This window comes from Spinacia oleracea, chromosome 5 (genome assembly GCF_020520425.1).
Source record: "Spinacia oleracea cultivar Varoflay chromosome 5, BTI_SOV_V1, whole genome shotgun sequence".
Lineage (NCBI taxonomy): Eukaryota > Viridiplantae > Streptophyta > Magnoliopsida > Caryophyllales > Amaranthaceae > Spinacia > Spinacia oleracea.
In genome coordinates, this window is record NC_079491.1 from 88,498,831 (window position 1) to 88,517,346 (window position 18,516).

Here is an 18,516-nt window from a genome sequence, read left to right on the forward strand (position 1 = left end):
TTAATTAGTTAATCAATCGAACTAATTAGTTAATCATTTGAACCAATTAGTTAAGCAATGAAACCAATTAGTTAAGCACTTGAATTAATTAGTTAAGCAATCGAACTAATTAGTTAAAGCAGTGGAACTAATTAGTTAAGCCTAGAATTCAATTAGTTAAGCCTAAAATTCAATTAGTTAATCCCAAAATTCAATTAGTTAAGTTTTGGAACCAATTAGTTAAGCAATGAAATCAATTAGTTAAGCATTGTAATTAATTAGTGAAACGTTGAAATTCAATTAGTTAAACATTTGAACCAATTAGTTAAGCAATCGAACTAATTAGTTAAGCATTTGAACCAATTAGTTAAGCAATGAAACCAATTAGTTAAGCAATCGAACTAATTAGTTAAGCATTTGAACCAATTAGTTAAGCACTCGAACTAATTAGTTAAGCATTTGAACCAAGTAGTTAAGCAATAGAATCAATTAGTTAAGCATTGTAACTAATTAGTTAAACATTAGAACCGATTAGTTGATCAATGGAATCAATTAGTTAAACACTGAATCCAACTAGTTAAGTAATGAAACCAATTAGTTAAGCATTGAAACTAATTAGTTATGCCATGAAACCAATTAGTTAAGCAATGAAACCAATTAGTTAAGCAATGCAACCAATTAGTTAAACATAGAAACCAAATAGTTAAGCAATAGAATCAATTAGTTAAGCATTGTAACTAATTAGTTAAGCAATGGAACTAATTAGTTAAACATTAGAATCGATTAGTTAAGCAATGTAACTAATAAGTTTACAGATTCAAAGAAAGTATTTGTTAAACCTCAAATTCCATTAGTTTAGCCATGGAACCATTAAGTTAAGCTTGAAATTTAATTAGTTAACCAACGAAACCAATTAGTTAAGCAACGAAACCAACTAGTTAAGCAACGAAACCAACTAGTTAAGGAATGGAAACAATTAGTTATGATTTCAGAAGTTTTAGTTACGTGTTTCTAAGTTAAAACAAATCAAATCTTAACTAAAAGCTTTCCTCAAAAAAAAAAACCTTAACTAAAAGCAAATTTAATACTCCGTACTTCATAGTAACTAAATCATAATTGTTCTTAACTAAAACAATATTATTATTAACTTAATGTAAGAAAATTATAACTAAAACAAAAATGACTTCAATGCAAAACAATGTAACTCAGGTACGGAGTATTTTATTTCATAACTAAATATAACAAAAGTTAAACTAAAAATAACTTACTCTTAACTAAAACCAACTTAATCATTACAAAAATAAATCAATAAGTACACTTAACAATACAAATCAATTCCTAGAATGCTCTCAATCTCTAAGACCAAAAAATGCCATCCCCCCATCAACTGTAGATAATCCTCTACCAATGATGTGTTGAAGGCATCACAGCCAAGCAAGCCTATGACAAGTCCTAGTCCTAAAAATCATACTTCTCTTGGAAAGGCATCACAACCAAGCAAGCCTGTGACAACCTACTTTCCCATGGTTTGCTAGCCATCCAACGATCCAACCAACTCCAACCAAAGATGTTCTTATCAAGTTCTAGAGGCCGAGTAGTGGTAAATGGTTTGTTCTTCCCAGGGTTTAAATTGGGGCTGCCTCTGAATTGCTGCAATAGCAAATTTAATGATCAAATAAACTGTAGTACAAGAAATTTCTGCAGGACAATGCATATCTGAGTAAGCTGATAGTTTACATGTTGAGTGGTGGCGTATGAAACTGCCCTCTGTCTCTTTATAGCTGCTACTTGCCTTGACTGCAGCTTTGTCGTGATTTTGTCAACGCTTCATCTACTGTCACACCATCGTTCCTATAGATTGAAAACAATAAGGACTATGAAAGATACGGACACATAAAAACATGCTTATGAAAGACTCTAGCAACCAACAGGCATTAGATGTTAAAAACTTAAGCATTAGACTTTGTTATTCATTGTACCTCAGCTTCTTTAACAGGATCAACTTGAAGATTATTGACTGATCTCGATTCATCCCGTCCTTCCAAAGCCATCCTCACGCGTTGAGCCTTAACAAGCCCTTGGGCTCTAACCAGTAGAGGAAGCTACCACAGTGCAGGTCTTATTCCTGCGTGTTACTCATACATAGAAAAGAACAAGATTTAAGCAACCCAAAGAGGGCATATGCCATTCACATGTTGTCGCGTAAAGGCACATGTCCCGCAAGCAACCACAGGGCAAAGAAAATCTTATGCTATTATGAATAATTCAGTAAGGAATGTGATTACACTATTATATTTACTTTTCTTGCTTGAAGAGTTGAAGGTACCACGGTTTTACAGTACCTTCATGTATTAGTTCTCTTTGTTTTAAAGATTACATACTTCTCTTTGTCTATGTCTATTAAGCATACATCTCACTTTTACCTTCTTGCTAGGCAACCTTAGTTCTAGACTCATAGGCTACTGTTGTCTGCTACTCCAAACTTACATTTTATCCTTTTAAGTTATTTTAGACTAAAATCTATCCACAACTCCCACAAAGCTTAACTAAACAAAGCAAATTCTTAACTAAATATGACCATGGATTAACTAATTCATACTGAAAACTAAACACCACAAAAACATAACTAAATATGAGAAATTGTTAACTAATTCGTACTGAAAACTAAACACCACAAAAACATAACTAAATGTGAGAAATTATTAACTATTAACTAATTTAATTCATAACTAAGAATTCCACAAATCAAAACTAAAATTAAGAAGAGCTAACTAAAATGTAAATTTAATCAATAATTTCATGCACATTCGAATGAATAATTTCAACTACATCAGCGTAATTAAGAGACCTAAGATACATACGAAGAAACCGAAACCCTAGATCTGCAATTTGAGTGCGAAATTGAATATGAAAAATATACTTACATAATCTCAAAGAAACGGAAACGGAAACGACGGATCTTCTTGACATCTCCGGTAGCTGGGAGGAGAGATCGCCGACAAATTGGCGAGTGTGAGGGCGGAAAGATCGATGTAGCAGCCGCACACCACTGTCGCACCTCCATCGTCTGATTTTCTTTGGCTTTTAAGCAGAGAAACGAGGAGAGGAGCTCCGTGGATTTCTGGTGCACAAATGGTGTTGTCTCCGGCAAAGAGAGATGAGTGCAGAGAGGAGAGGAGAAAATCTAGAACGGAGGAAACGAAGAGGAGGGAGAAAGGTTGAGTCGCTGCAGGAGAGGAATGAGAGGAGAGAGAAAATAAAAGGATTTATACTGCGCGTGAACTCACGCGCGCGTGGGCAAACAAATGGTCTGACAGACGCGTGAGCATCAGGCCGTCTGACAGGAAAGTAGCTGAAAAAACTAAATGTCTTCTATCTTTTCATCTTCAAATATTTTCCCTTATGTGTGCATGATTCTCAATATCAACTTGATCTTCGTTTTCTATCAGATCTAATCCATCATCTTGATCCTATAAGAAACATAAAATTAGTAATATTAAATATCCATAACAAAAGAAAGCACAACAAAAAATCTTAAAGTAATGACTAAACTAGTAAATGGTAGACTAAACCACATATAACCGGTTGATCATGAACTTGTATAACCACAAAAAACGAGTAATTAAGGGTCGAGTAGAAAAGATAAACCCAATGTCCTCGACGTGCTTTCCAACTTTTCATGGCTATCTTTTCTGAGCTCACAAGAATCAATGTACGGAGTAATCCCATAATATCTAAATAAAAGACACATGCTTCTTCTAACATGCATTAGGAAGAATTATTCTTGTCAGTTTCTTAGACCCTAAATTTCTACTTGAATCTTTATTTTTCTAATTGTTAACTACATACTATGAAGCAAGACTGTTTTCGACAGTAAATGAGTACTAACAGCTTTTTAGTTGAGGAGTAAAAGTATTCGTAGAATGAGTTTAAAACTGTTTTTGACAGTAAATGAGTTAAAACCATATCAATCAGCATATTTGCGGGTCCGGAAAGAAATAGGCTGGTAGAGAATATATGGTACCGATATCATTTCCTAAAACATCTGTACGCAATAAATTCAATGGTGGGAATTATTATACAACAATTGTATTATGAGAAACTCCTGTCAACAATAAGTCTCAGTGCTACTAGTCTACTACTAGCAAGTAGCAAACCTTGGTCTCTGTTTCATACCTAACTCTTTTTCTTCAATGGGTAAAGGTCGGGGTTAAGAAAGGAATTCTCCGATTAGAAAACCATAAGCATGAGGACCATCTATTAGGTTAACAATAAACGAGAAGTTGGGAAACATATAAAGAATTCATCCTGGTATACAGAATAATGCAGATCTCGATAATCAGAAGATTGTAGCTCTGTAAATTCACACATTTAACATCAACATAACACTGGTCTATTTTCTCTATGGTTATATGTTATATCTCCTATTCCTGCTCCTATCCATAACTACCGATCTGCTAGCGTACTTCCCTTCAAAAGTTTCCTGGTATGAAGTTGCATGGAGCTAACTACAGTTGTGTCACTGTGTGGGTCTGAATGAGACTGCTCGGGAGTGGGAAGTGGATTCATACAGGACTATGTACTTCTTGCAGGGAGAAAATGCTATAAGTTAAATGGGAGAATTATTCCAGCTGACAAACTGCAATTGTAGAAGCTTCTAATATGCACAGAACGAATGCAGAAGAACTGTAAGCACTTCAGTAAGTGATGTCCAGGTTGAGGGTTCGCGTCTCAGGTGAACTAAATGGGTTAGCTCCAACTCAAAAGGAGGAGACTAGTCAATAGTCAATGTCACGACACTACTCAAGAGTCGCATTTTAATTAATTCGCCCTGTAGCTGCTGTTTCTTGGGGCATAGTGGGGATTCTATCTACCTACGTAAATAGTGAGCTGGGTTAGCACCTTGATGATGTTACTGAGAGATTAATGTGGTAAGAAGGTATTTTAAGGGGTTTCTGCATTGCCCAAGAAAGCTTTATCAACCATCTAAAAACTGTTCAAATTCTTCAAATATAATTCAAGTTTTGAACGGTCATGGGCTAGGAAAAACAAATCAAAAAACCATTGGATGGAAAGAGTAAATGAAGAAATCTTACAAGATAAAAGTACCTTATTAATAAAGGACTCACAAACCTAAATCAGGTGAAGCATGTGATCAGTCGGATTCAATTTCCATCCAGGTTTCATGGGACAAATCCAAATAAATCTTGAACATCTGGACTTCTTAAATTCAACAGTGAGGAAAACATCTAACCAAAAGAATACTGCATATTTTACGCACCTTCGTTTTCCTACAGAGATTTGGATCAGAAAACCAGGTTTCATCAACAACCACTTCCGGAGTTTGAGGTTTTCCATTGTATACAACTGCTGCAATTGAAGATGTCAGCACCACTCTTTTTATTGATGGGACTTTTGCACAGGCATTGAGAACAATAAATGTTCCCTTCAAAGCAGGATCAAGCAATTCAACCTGATATGAAGAAGTCGAGAAAATAGGTCAAGAAGGAAAGAATCAGGCTGCATAACAACAAAGGCAAGCACAGGCTGCATAACAACAAAGGCAAGCATTTTTTACTACAGGTCCAAGAAAATTACGCACCTTTGTTTTCCTACAGAGATTTGGATCAGAAAACCAGGTTTCATCAACAACCACTTCCGGAGTTTGAGGTTTTCCATTGTATACAACTGCTGCAATTGAAGATGTCAGCACTAAGCCAATACCTCATCGGTATTAGTTATTACTTCATTGTAGTGCTCTAAATTTGACTCCCCTAAACTCTATATTTTTCTGCTAGATTATCAATAATACGAAGTATTAGGCAAATGAACAATTATTGTCAGACTTCTGAATACTAACGATTTAATAGAAAAAAACTTATGTGATGAATAAAGTTTCTATCCAACTCAAAATTACTAGACAACAAGCAGTCAGACAATCATACAAAGAGCTGTAAAGGACCAACATCGAGTTGTAACATACGCTGAGAGCTCTAAGTTATGCATGACACAGAAGAACTATGAAGCAGCAAGGCAATGAATCAAAGTCAAATATCTAGCACTGACATGCTTCAGTAGCCACCATCTTTCCACACTAGATGGTTTAGCGCTCACGCTTAATGAATTGTCTTCAGGTGAAATAACTAAAGGAGGCTCATTGCTGCAATAGCCCAGCCATACAAGAATTCACAAGATAAGATATTTGAAAAGAAAAATAAGTTATCCGCAGGCATATACATGCAGTGAGATTTTTCTGTTGACCGGGTCTATCCTATATGACTAATGACACGCTTCACATGCGTGAATTTTTCTGTTGTCCGGGTCTTAACTTTATAAGGCGTATTCAGAATTTACCAGTAACTCCATCAATCTTTCGCAAATCCACGAAGTTGAGATTCCATGCCATGTTGTGCCTGCAAAAAGTTCTGTTTAGTCATCCCTAAAGTTAATAGTGCACCATTAGTTTTCGATAATCTAGTAAAAGTTAATTGCAACAATTTCAAGAAGGAAACAACGGTGATAACAAATGTTATATGAACAAAATAGAGATCAAAACAATAGATACAAAACAAAGTAACTGATTGCATTTAGTCTGTCAAATGTACAAGGCAAGTACATCAAACTATTTATCTGAACTTAAGCTGCAAGACAAAAACTGAATGCGCCATAGTTAATGGAGGGGGTTCAGGAGATGCAGAGGACCTTTGTTATAGGAATCATTCAAGATTCAACTGAAAATTCAACTAAAGCAATAACAAAATAATTGTATATCATATATGATTAATTCCATGTTTCACATACGTGAAGGCTTCACTTCTCTAGGATTTAGCTTTATACTCGTTCAGAATTAGACAGCCAGTAACTCCCCTATTTTCGGTCTTCACAAATCCGCAAAGTTCAGATTCCATGTCAGGTTGTGCCTGCAGAATGATATGTGCAGTCAAGCCTTGAATTCGAAGTGCTTCATTAATTCTCAGTAACTGGTAGATATGTATTCATCCTTTCAAAGTGACATATAAACCTCAAAAGTAGCATATTCCTCTTCAGATTCTCAGGGACCTTGCCAAATAGGAAGCTAACATTATTTAAACATCATAGATTCTTTATATCATTACTATGTAATTTACAGAAGAACAAATATCCTGATAAGTGATAAGTCTTGAGGAAGCTAGTTACATGACAGCAGTCAGACATAGAGAAATTATCCAGTATACAGAAATGGTGATGAAGATTGGCATTGTAACATAAACCACATAATCACACATAATACCTACAGTAATCTCAAAGATAGTGACTGGTGAATGATATTGGCAAGAGCTAAAGCTAGTATGGCATGTCAAAAGACCGAATAAAAACTTGACCATGTTGCCTCAAGTCAGCAGAAGGAGACATTGACATTGGCCAAGGCTCATTCAGTAAAAGGAATGCAAAAAAAACAACTTGAACAGCTGTACAAACTATCATAACACAACTTTCAGTATCAGCAAACTTTTTCAAGAGAAATCATCTTATAACAGAAGAGTGAGCTCATAAGGAAGCACAGTTTATTACCTTAGCAGTACCATGGCCAAAAACAAGAATCAAGTATAGCGTCTCAAAGATAACAGATGAGTCCACATGCTCATAGTTATAAAGCTTCCTTTAGAAACGCATGTGTGCAAGCCGTCGTTTCTGCATAGTGAAGTCATTCAACTCTAGCCCCAGTCTGATTTCCTCCAAAACCTGAAATCCAAACACCAAACATCACAAAACTCACTAGAAGACACATCTGGCACAATAATACAATTCTATACAAAGAAGACGACACTATCAGACTATATATGCAAAGAAGACGACTCTTTAGACTATTAGGAACAAGCCAAAGAGTACATGACCACTATAGTCGATGACTTCTTAGAAGGGAGGCCTGAAGACCATATTATACATATGACTCGATTTCTTCGAAGGGAATGGCATCCAAGAAATTATGTTCCTAATCCACAAATACTTAACCTACCACTGCAACAAGCAAAACCATATATATTATACATATGACTCAAATCATTCATAAACACTAATAACGAAAGCAGTCGTTTTGCTGAATAAATAATAGAAATCAGACTCAACCGACAACAAAGATCCATCTAAATCCAGAGTTTTGCGAAGTACACTAGTGATCTAACTATAAGTCTATAACTACATTGCAAAATGGACTAAAGATTCATATAAATCATTAATTTCTAATAAAATCCAGACATCAACTTTTTAAATCATATTCCTTGCGTGTATAGACTAAATACCTAAACACCATTTAATTAACTTATTACTGAATTATTTTTGTAACTTAAACTACTATTTACATATATACTGTGTATAAAAAACTAAATCAGATATCATGTCTTGAAACATCACAGCATAACAGTGATCCAAAAGGCAAAAGACATGTAAAATTAAGCAAACACATTCAAACTCAAATCAAATCAGCACATCTTGGATCCAAAACCAAAAATTCAAATTAAAGTCAATCCTTATATACACAATAAGGAGAATAAGATGAAGGAGCATCAGCAATAAGGAGAATCACTGCTCTATTGCTCTATTATGGCATCCTTTACGCCAAATAATCAATCAAATTCAATACCATAAAATTCCACTAAATTCTAAATCATCAACTACAATTGGAATTATAGGCACAAAACTTAAAAATCAAACCAATTATACAAAATAAAATTAAAATAACTGATAAACAACACAAATATTAGGGCGGAATTCAGTTCTTAACCAATTAAAGAGAAAGAGGTGCGGTGGTTGATGGAGGCGGCATAGGCGGTGGTAGGTTGAGTGAGAGAAGTGGGAGCAATTACGAATTAAGAACGGCGAGTGAGGTAGCAAAGGTACGAAGAAGATGGAGGGGAAATGAGAGGGAGTTTTTCCCTAGATAATGGAGGCAAAGAGATGGATGAGGCGTTCCCTTTCTTTTTCTTTTCACTTTCTTCTAATTTATTTTTATTTTTAAAAAAACAATTAAGATAGAATATTTTTTTCAGTTTTTTGGTCTCTGGCGATTTCAAAAATTTGAGGAAAAATAAAAACCAAATTCTAATTTTCTTTTTGGCGGCAAGTACTTAATTTTTCTATCAATATGGAATTTTTGGGATTAGCCCTGTTTTCATTGCAAATATTTAATTTTCCTTTTAAAAAATAAGGTAACACTTTTTAATGTTACTATAAAATGTTACCTATTTTACAAGTGTTACCATAAATTGTTACCTATTTTAAAAGTGTTACCATAAAGTGTTACCTATTTTAAAAGTGTTACCATAAAATGTTACCTAAATTAAAAGTGTTACCTTGAGTGTTACATTATAGAAAAACTGTTACCAAAGTGTTACTTAAATATCTAGTGATTTTGCATTTCAAAAAGTGTTACCAACACGTGTTACATAAGCTCAATTATGTACTAGTGACTTGAGAAAATATGGATATATTTATTCAAAGTGAAATACATGAATGCTTCAATGCCTATTCACAAAAGAACATAATTTAAAATCACACTACCTCAAAAAACTTAAAAGAGACCTCATGAGAGGTGGTCTTAGAATCACATGTTTCTTAGGTTAAGAAACCACCTTGTTCGAGGGGTTTATTTGTTAAAAATAAGAAACTACCTATGGTAGAAAGGTGGTTATTTATATATAAAAAGTATTATTTAATTAACCTATATAAGGAACCACTTATTCCAGAAAAGTGGTTTCTTTATAAAATTAAAAAGACCACCTCCGATCGAAAAGGGGTCTCTTTAATTTTTTTAAGAAACCAACTTTCCAGAAGAGAGGTTTCTTAAGTTTTTTTTTTGCATTGCACGTACATAATGTGGGTACGACCTTTTTTTTTCCCACCTAATAGTACTATACCAAAATAATCCAAATCTTTCATTAATCCCAAAAAAATATATTACAAAAAATGTTAACGTCTAAAGGATGTTTCGTCCCATAATCTTTTACGTAAAGAAATACAAAGTTCTAAAATCAAAATAAAATTATAAATCACCTACGTCATATTATCGTCTTCATAATCCATACTATATTCAGATTCCTCATCAATTTCATTATGCTCGGACACATAGGTAACCCATAAGTCTCTCAACTCATCAATTTTCGCTTGAGAATAAGTAGTAGGTACTCCACTATAATACTACAAAGACAAAAAAAATTATTAAAAATCAATATTATAAAATGTGACCAAATGAAAATATATCAGTTTTTTATTTATATAAAGCCATACAATATAGGAAAAATTAACAACAAAAAAAGTTCCAACTATGGGAGGTCTTCCCTAAAATGAATCAGTCAAGTACAACAAAACCAGCAATGGTTTCAGTTTTCCTGTCTTCCCTAAATTTAATCAGCCAAGTTCATCAGAAAGACTTACCAACCACTCTTTCTCTGATCATCATCCTAAAAATAAACTCTTTTTAATTATCTTGATAGCAACATCTGATCTTCACCAATTCCCATGATAAACAGTCCCATAAGTATCATATCCTATTTCTCTCAATTCTTCAAATCCGCATCCTTGATGATATGTGTATCAGCTATAATATGTCAATTAAACAGTTTACAAAAGTAAACCGGCTTTAAATTCTATATACCCAGCTTCCTGACAATAAATATAGGTGAGCAGGTAACACATGAAGAGGCAGAAACACATGCATGCATGTACCCTAGTTTATATGCATTTAGGGCATGATTGGATTGAGGGTAATGCATTAAGTGGGTTACTAAAAAAATAAGGTAATTGAAGGTGATTTTTATGAGGGGATGAAGTGGTGGCAAAAAAAATAAGCTAGTGTTGGCAAGAAGAAAATAAAAGGAAAGGGGGAACAAATACCATTATTATGGGGGAATAGTTACCCACCATCCCACTAAGGTGATTATTACCCTCATTTTGGGGGTAATAACTTTCCCCTTCCTCCCTTCTCCTCACAACACCACCACTACCACAACTTCTCATCACAATACCACCACACCACCCTTCTTGCAACCACCTCAATTCACCTTCATTGTCCTTTTATTAAGGTGGTTTGACGTTTATTACCCCCGTAATCCATTACACCCAATCCAAGCATTCCCTTAAAAAGAAAATAAAGAGAAACCATTTTTCCACAAGATCTCATTTCCAGAAAAGGTTGGATTTCCCATGATGAAAAGTCCCAGAAGTACAAATGGTAAAATGGCTTCCAAATAATATCTTGTTGAAAATATAACATCAACAAGGAAATAACAAGTTGAGAGAAAGCAAAAATGTGGAGCACCTGCAATCCATAGAGGCTAGCTTCAATTTCAGCCATCACAACACAATGAGAGAGTCATCCTTACATAAGCCAACATCTTTAGAATCCTATGCAGACTGCAGAAAAATAATTCAGTCAACTCCATACAAACAAATAGGATAACTAGAAACGACCAACTATACGACATTTTATTACCTCAGTCAATTTCTGAGCCATTCCCATTTCCATCAGCCTCACTAGGATATTCAGAACATACATTAGAGAAAATTCCCACTACACGAGGAGTAACTACAGTGGGAAAAACAACTGTTTCGGGCCTAAAATTGCACATATCTTCAATAACAAGCAGGGGTTCATGGTAGTTTTGATTGTGCATGTTCAAGGTTTCGAAAGCATTAGCCACCGTCACAACACCATTTCCATCTCTGCGTTCCAGCTTCTCGGTCTTCTCACTTGGAAGATTAAAGTTGTTGTCAGACCCATAAAAATTCTCCCCTCCATATGCAGAAGCTTTTGTTGAATTCTTATGGAATTGATAGCCAATATAATATTATCAACTACAGATGGGGAAGCAACAGCCTTCAGAGACAGAAAAGAATAATCTATCATACCAGAAAGAAGATCAACCTCTCAATTATAGCCATTTGACTGCAATATAGTGCTCAGAAATCTACCTAAAGCTTCATCAGTAATTTCTCCACTGAAATTATGATGATGAGCCTCACCATCTTCATGGATCTCGACAATAACAGATAAGTTTATTTCCAGTTGATAGTCACGCATAACTCGAGGACAAGAGAAGGACGAACAGAGATTATACATAATTAAACATCTTCTATCTGCATTCTACTTGAATTCTGCATATTAGTCATGCACACCTCGAGGAAAAATGTAGGGCTAACAGAGTTTCATTCTTATGTATTTTGCATTCATTTTGTATCTCCTTATAGAATGAACCTCTATTTTGCCGACAAAGACTGCAACACAATCAAGATCCATCCATCAATCCATCCATAATAATGTGAACCACTCTTAAACATTTGTTTCAGATCATAAATACTACTCTAAAAAAGCATAGGTTATAGTAAGTCTATTCACCATCCTCTAAAACTCAAATTAAATAACAAATGAACCCATTGTTATATAATTTCAACGAACAAGAAGTTGAATGGGTTTGGAAAAGTGTAAAAATATAGTAGTTTCCCATTTCAAAGACTTCCCTATGACAACTTACCCCTTTCTTAACCCACCCAACTTTATCAACCAACATAATTTCCTCTGTCATGTTTATAACAAGCAGATAATAATCAAAATATATCTGTTGTTTCTGTAATATAACCAATAGGGGGTGTTTGTTTTTGTATGATCCCTACGGGTTTTGAGATTTTGAATTTCGAAGGAGTCGCCACCAAACATTTTAAGGATCCAGTTTGGAAGGACCAAAATTGACTCTTGTGGATAAGGCATTGAATCTTAGAAACCGAATGGGTGAGATTCGGGCACGGGAACGAACCGCTTATTTGGCAAGCTTTTTCAAGTACATTCGAATACAAGATAAGGATCGTTTTCATGAAATCCTAATCATGACACTAAGTCGGTTGAATCATGCATTTAGAACATTGTATTTGCTACTTGTACGTGGTCACTTTGCTTTAAAGTTAATTAAATGAACCTAAGGCCGATTTGTCCAAAAATTATCTTTGTTAAGCGTGATGTAACCTTTGTATATTGTTGTATTTAACATGTTGGGTGATGAAAGCAATAAACATGTAAAGCATCATCACAAGATAGTAGGAATTATTGAAATGCGTACAAAACCACATCACCTTAAAAAAGGTGAGTAAAGAGTGCGGAATTGAAATTGCAAACATAAAGGTGCGATATTGAAAATGCGTTATTGAAAGTGCATTATTGAAATTGCGTTATTGAAAGTGATATTGAAAGTGCGATATTGAAAGTGCGATATTGAAATGACGATATTTAAATAACGATATTGAAATTGCATTATTGTACTTGAGATCCGAACGCCAAACAACTACTTAATAATAAGTGTGTTCGACACGGATTCAATTCTCTAAAAAGGCTTTGATTATTGAAATAGAAATTGAATATTGAACTTGAATATTGAAATTGAATATTGAAATTGAATATTGAAATTTGGAGACTTGGTTCTTAATGATTAGACCTTTTAATGTAACAGGGCCTCATCTTTAATGTGCTCCATAACTAGAAATTGATTCTAGTTTAAGGAGGAATTTCTCTTACTTAAACATCATTGAATATTGAAAATAGAACTTGTATTTGATCATAGAAAATTGAATGCTCACGTGTTCTAGTTTGGAAGAGGATTTTTCACTTTTCCAAACATCCTTGAACTTTGAGAAGATTTGTATTTTGTAAAATTATATGATTATTGTTGTAAAGGAGAAACCTTTGAAGTGTGAAAGTTCAACACTTTACTAATCATTTTCGAAAATAAAGCTTGAATCTTGCATGTTGATATTGAAGTGTACTTAGAAAATTATTTGGGAAGAGTTTCAAGAATGAAAATCTCCCCAAAGATGGCACTTTGGCTATGTTTCCTAGTTAATCATGAGCATGAACTCAAATGACAACATCCTTGGAATTGTATATTGAATTTTAGAAATGTAGAAGAGTAGAAAACATCATCTTGATTTGATTAGGGATTCGAAATTACCTGTTTAGGATTAGGCTAGTTTTCCGATTAGTGCTCCCAATTGCTTAAATATTTTAGAAATTGTAGTGGAAATTGTAGATTTGGAAACTTGAATTTTGTATTGGAATTTGAGAGGAAAATTTGAGATTACGGCGTTGTATTGAAAATTTGCCTCCATTTGGTGTGGAAATGAGGGTTTATATAGGAGATTAGGCGGCTAAACGCCAAGACACGCCAGGGCCCAGCGCAGGTGACGTGTCCCAAGTTTCGCCAAAAAAGGTCGATGACATCGTCCTTTGGTTTATCTTGTAGTCTTGTACCTTTGTACGATTTTGGCACGTAGTTCTGCTTGAAGGTTAAGCTTGGGTTTGCGTAAAAAAACACTCTTTTTTTTGAATTTGGGTTTCGTGATTGGACTCGGTTTTACGGGACGGGGCCCGGCATGCTCGGTTTTGTGGGTCGGCGCCCGATTTTGGATTGCTTAATGGCATTTTGACTGGAAATGACCTTGTAAAACCAATGGGGAGGTCCATTGGGTGAGATTGTGTTTGGATTTTGAATTTGATTTTTGGAGATTGAATTTTGTACCAAGTTCCGAAATGGGAACGGGCTCGTGAGTCGGACTTTGAATATTGGATTTTGGAATATATCTTAGCAATTGGAACGTCCGCACGGAGTTGCACTAACCACTTAGCAAGGATAATGGTCTCGTCATCATCCCATTAGGGGAGACACAAATTAGGTGTCTACATAACCATGAAGAATTCTTTACAAAATATGTAACCATTTGACAACATAAACTAGCTTGACTCACCGGAACACCAAAATGTTAAACAGGTGGAATTAGATGAGAAAACTCGTGAAGTAAAATACGGAGTACCAATTATTAGAACCCAAATCAGGGGAACAGGAATTACCGGATCAACGCATAAAAAATCAACAAGAACTATCTATGGATTCACATGATATGATAAATTATCATCAATTCTTTCCACAATTTTAACAGTTTGTTATACCCATTTCTGCTTTCCCTCGACTTTATGCATATTCTTTTACACTATGGTTCTCTCATTAGGATAATTATACTGTATATGTTGAAAATTCTTCGTGCCAAATACTGTAAAATTATATTCTACCACAAATATCAACACAGACATTGATTACGACAAGACAACAAAAGCTATAGAGAAACAAATCCATTACTATCCAGGCTAATACTACTCATAGCCCTAACAACATCCAGGATGACAAACTTTACGCCCACTTTGTACAAGGATTTTTCAAGTGTATCATTGAAACGAGTCTTTGGACCTAGACACAAGGTTGTTTAATATTATATCTTCAACTACTTTCACAACTGAACATGCCAAAAATCCTTATAGCTATACCAAATACCAAAACCCTTAAGGTGGAGGTTGAGTTAGAAACTGATGAAAGTGCATTTGGAGTAGATATTTCTCAACCCGAACAAAAGATATGGGCACTGTCAGAAGATTTGAGAATCACAAATGGGAGACTTCAAGATTTAGACAAAGAGATGGTGCATTAAGAAAAGAAAATAGGGATTCCTTTGACAATATACGGAAATTAAAGGATCACCTTAAAATGGCTCGGAAGGAAGTTGTTACATGGAAAGCGAGGATTAAATCTAAATTGTTATTCTCTAGAATCTCAGCATGTTGCCTGGGGAAAAAATTTAAATAATGAAATTGAACATCTGAAAGGAGATATTACTGAAAAAGACACATAGGCTATAAATTTTGGAAAGTGACCTCGATGCATTCAAGCTAAAATATGAAAACCTATCAAGTGAAAAAGATAAGATCAATAATGAATTAAGTGCAAGAAATGACAGAGTTGCTAAAATTGAAAAGCATCTGCAACTGTTCGTTTCTGGAAACGACGAGGCAAGTAAAGTGGTGCAGGAATTAAGGTACGAGATGAGGAACTTAGAGAAGAGGTTAAGAGACATAAAGTCTTGGCGTTGGAAGCCGCTGAAGGAAAAAGGGAGGCAATTAGGCAGTTATGTTTCTCCCTCAAGCATTACAGGAATAATTATCAGCAGCTTCGACAAGCTTTCAAAGCGCACAAGAAGCTTCAAGTTTATGATACCTAATAATCTTTTCTTTTCTGGATAGTGATATCAAAACCTCATTTTTCCGGAGGTTTCGAAGATCTATATGATGAATCTCCATTTTTTCATTGAGTCATGTATATATGTCATTAATGTCCAACATAGAATCAAAATACAGAAGTGTGTCCCAAACAAAAAGTGAGTTAGTTTGGTCTCATGGCATTTGGATGATCTGGAATTCACAATTTCTAAGAATATTACTCTATTTTGTGACAACAAATCAACATTATCTATTTGCCATAATCCTGATTGTAATGAGAGGACAAACCACCTTAAAGTGGATACACACATACACAAGTCATGACAAGGGCATTGAATATTCTTGTTAGTACTTTTTTATTTCATATATAGTACATATAAGAGTTCTAGATGGCTGAAAGATATACAAAGTGGCCACTTTCTGCAAAACAGAAACGTATCTAAAGAGGGAATGCAAAACAGAAACTTGATGGCTAAAAGCGAATGCTAACACGCAGACATCTAGACTTGGCTTAAGTGCTCGTTCAAGGCTACATCATGGAACATCAATTGGCACTCAAACTTTGAGTTAAAAATACTACAAATCCCCAATCCTTATTCAGTTTTAAGAAACTAACTCACCGAAAATCATTTGCATTCATTATGAAATTTTAACCACAAAACAAAGAAAAACTATCATAACTTCACAAGTCTCTCTCTTAGCGTTACATATATATATGACACATTTCTAAGGAAATAAGAAGTATCAGACTATTAGAAATAAGGCAACAAGTACATCACCCCTATAGTTGATGATTTCTTAGAAGGGAATCCTAAAGACTACCAAACAATGAGGAGAAGAATCCAATTCAATCCCATCTAAGAAAATATTTGCTGCTCTACTACTATACTATGGCGTCACTTACCCCAAATAATCAATCAAATTTCATACCCTAAAATTCAATAATTATCAATTACAATTCAATTTATAACACAAAACATAAAACTCAACCAACTATGAAAATAAAATTAACAAATTAGATAAACAATACAAATATTAGGGAATATCAAACCATTCTCACCCATTAAAGAGAATAGAAGAGAAGAGCAATACTGAATTGCAGAGTTATAGTGGTTGATGGAGGCGGCGCAGCCGGTGGTGCGTTCAGTGCAGAGAAGCAACAACGTGTAGAAGAAGCATCGAGCGACAAGAACAACAAGAGTGCAAAGAAGTTGAAAGGAGGTAAATAAAGAGAGGATTTTTTTTCTTTGAGGAAGCGAGGAAAATTCACGATCGGTGTAAACTGCAGGAGTGCAGCTCTGCAGGACTGGAGGTCCTTTAATTTTCTTTTCATTTTTTTAATTTAGAAAAATAAAAAGAAGGAAGAAACCACTTTAAAGAATATGTTTCTTAGAGCAATCTCCAATTGTTACATATGGGAACTAGCTTGTAATTTTCATAAACTTTCTAGGTACTAGCCAACCATTGGAGTACATACGAACAATTAGCCAAGTTAAGCAAATTAGCTTGGGAAAAAAAGAACGAAAAAGAAAAAAAAATTATTTGATAAACATGTGAATTGTAATAAAAATAAATTAAAAAAAATGGTTTTAAAACTCAAGCAACTTGCTAACCATTGGAGCAAAATACACATGAAAAAATAGTTGCTTGAAAATCTGATGTGGCAAATGAAAGCAACTTACCAATTATCTTAATATTAAAGATGCTCTTACTATTTTTTTAAACGGTTTATTTTAAATGAAAAATAAGAAACCACTTAAATGAAAAAGTGGTTTCTTATGTGATACTCCCTCCGTTCCTAAATATGTGTCCAGTTCCTAAATATGGCGTTCCCTTTTATGTGTCCACTTCCCATTTTTGGACATAAAATCTTTCCGAATATACCCCTAAAGTTCTAAACAATTACAAACATTACCTAATTCTCCCAATTATTTAATTCGAAAAAATATTAAAATAATAAAAAAAATGAATTTTTTTTTTTAAAAAGGGGGAAGTCAGACATGGAGAGTTGGGGTTTTTATGGGGAACATTAATTGTCCCCCCATATAACCCCCACCCACCCCATTCTCACCCGTATTCCTCTCTCTCTCCTCTCATTTCTTCATCTTCCTTTCTCAAATATTCACTCTGTTTCTCTGGTTTCTCTCCTTCTCTCTCTAGAATTTGAAAAAATCTCTTGAGTTTTTTGGGTTTTCTGGGATTAAAACCTTAAAAAAAGTGGTTTCTCTTTTGATTTTGATGTTTTCTTGCTTAGATCTCTCTAAAAAATTGTTTGCATGTGCGTTTTTTGGGTTGTTTTCTGGCTTTTGTTTGGGTTTGGTTGAGTTTCTTTGTTTACTGGGTTTAGTTGGTTGAAGATCTAGGGTTTTTGGGTTACTTTTGTGATTTGAGTTTTCAAAAAAGTGTTTGCATGTGCGTTTTTTTGGGTTTTGATTGAGTTTCTGGTTTTTCTGGGTTGAAGATCTTGATTCTTT

At 34.5% G+C, this 18,516-nt stretch overlaps 1 protein-coding gene across 1 annotated transcript; it reads right to left on the bottom strand.

The window, feature by feature from the left end:
- Window positions 1-1,180: 1,180 nt before the first annotated feature.
- LOC110789992 (cinnamoyl-CoA reductase 1) lies at window positions 1,181-17,379 on the bottom strand. Its single transcript, XM_021994722.2, has 9 exons — window positions 17,103-17,379; window positions 7,531-7,701; window positions 6,334-6,392; window positions 5,582-5,670; window positions 5,261-5,452; window positions 2,904-3,449; window positions 1,959-2,104; window positions 1,717-1,830; window positions 1,181-1,629 (listed from the first exon to the last, which is right to left on the bottom strand). The coding sequence occupies exons 2-6, from the start codon at window positions 7,542-7,544 to the stop codon at window positions 3,366-3,368; spliced, it is 438 nt and encodes a 145-aa protein (XP_021850414.1). The 5' UTR covers window positions 7,545-7,701; window positions 17,103-17,379; the 3' UTR covers window positions 1,181-1,629; window positions 1,717-1,830; window positions 1,959-2,104; window positions 2,904-3,365.
- Between the last annotated feature and the right edge of the window lie 1,137 nt (window positions 17,380-18,516).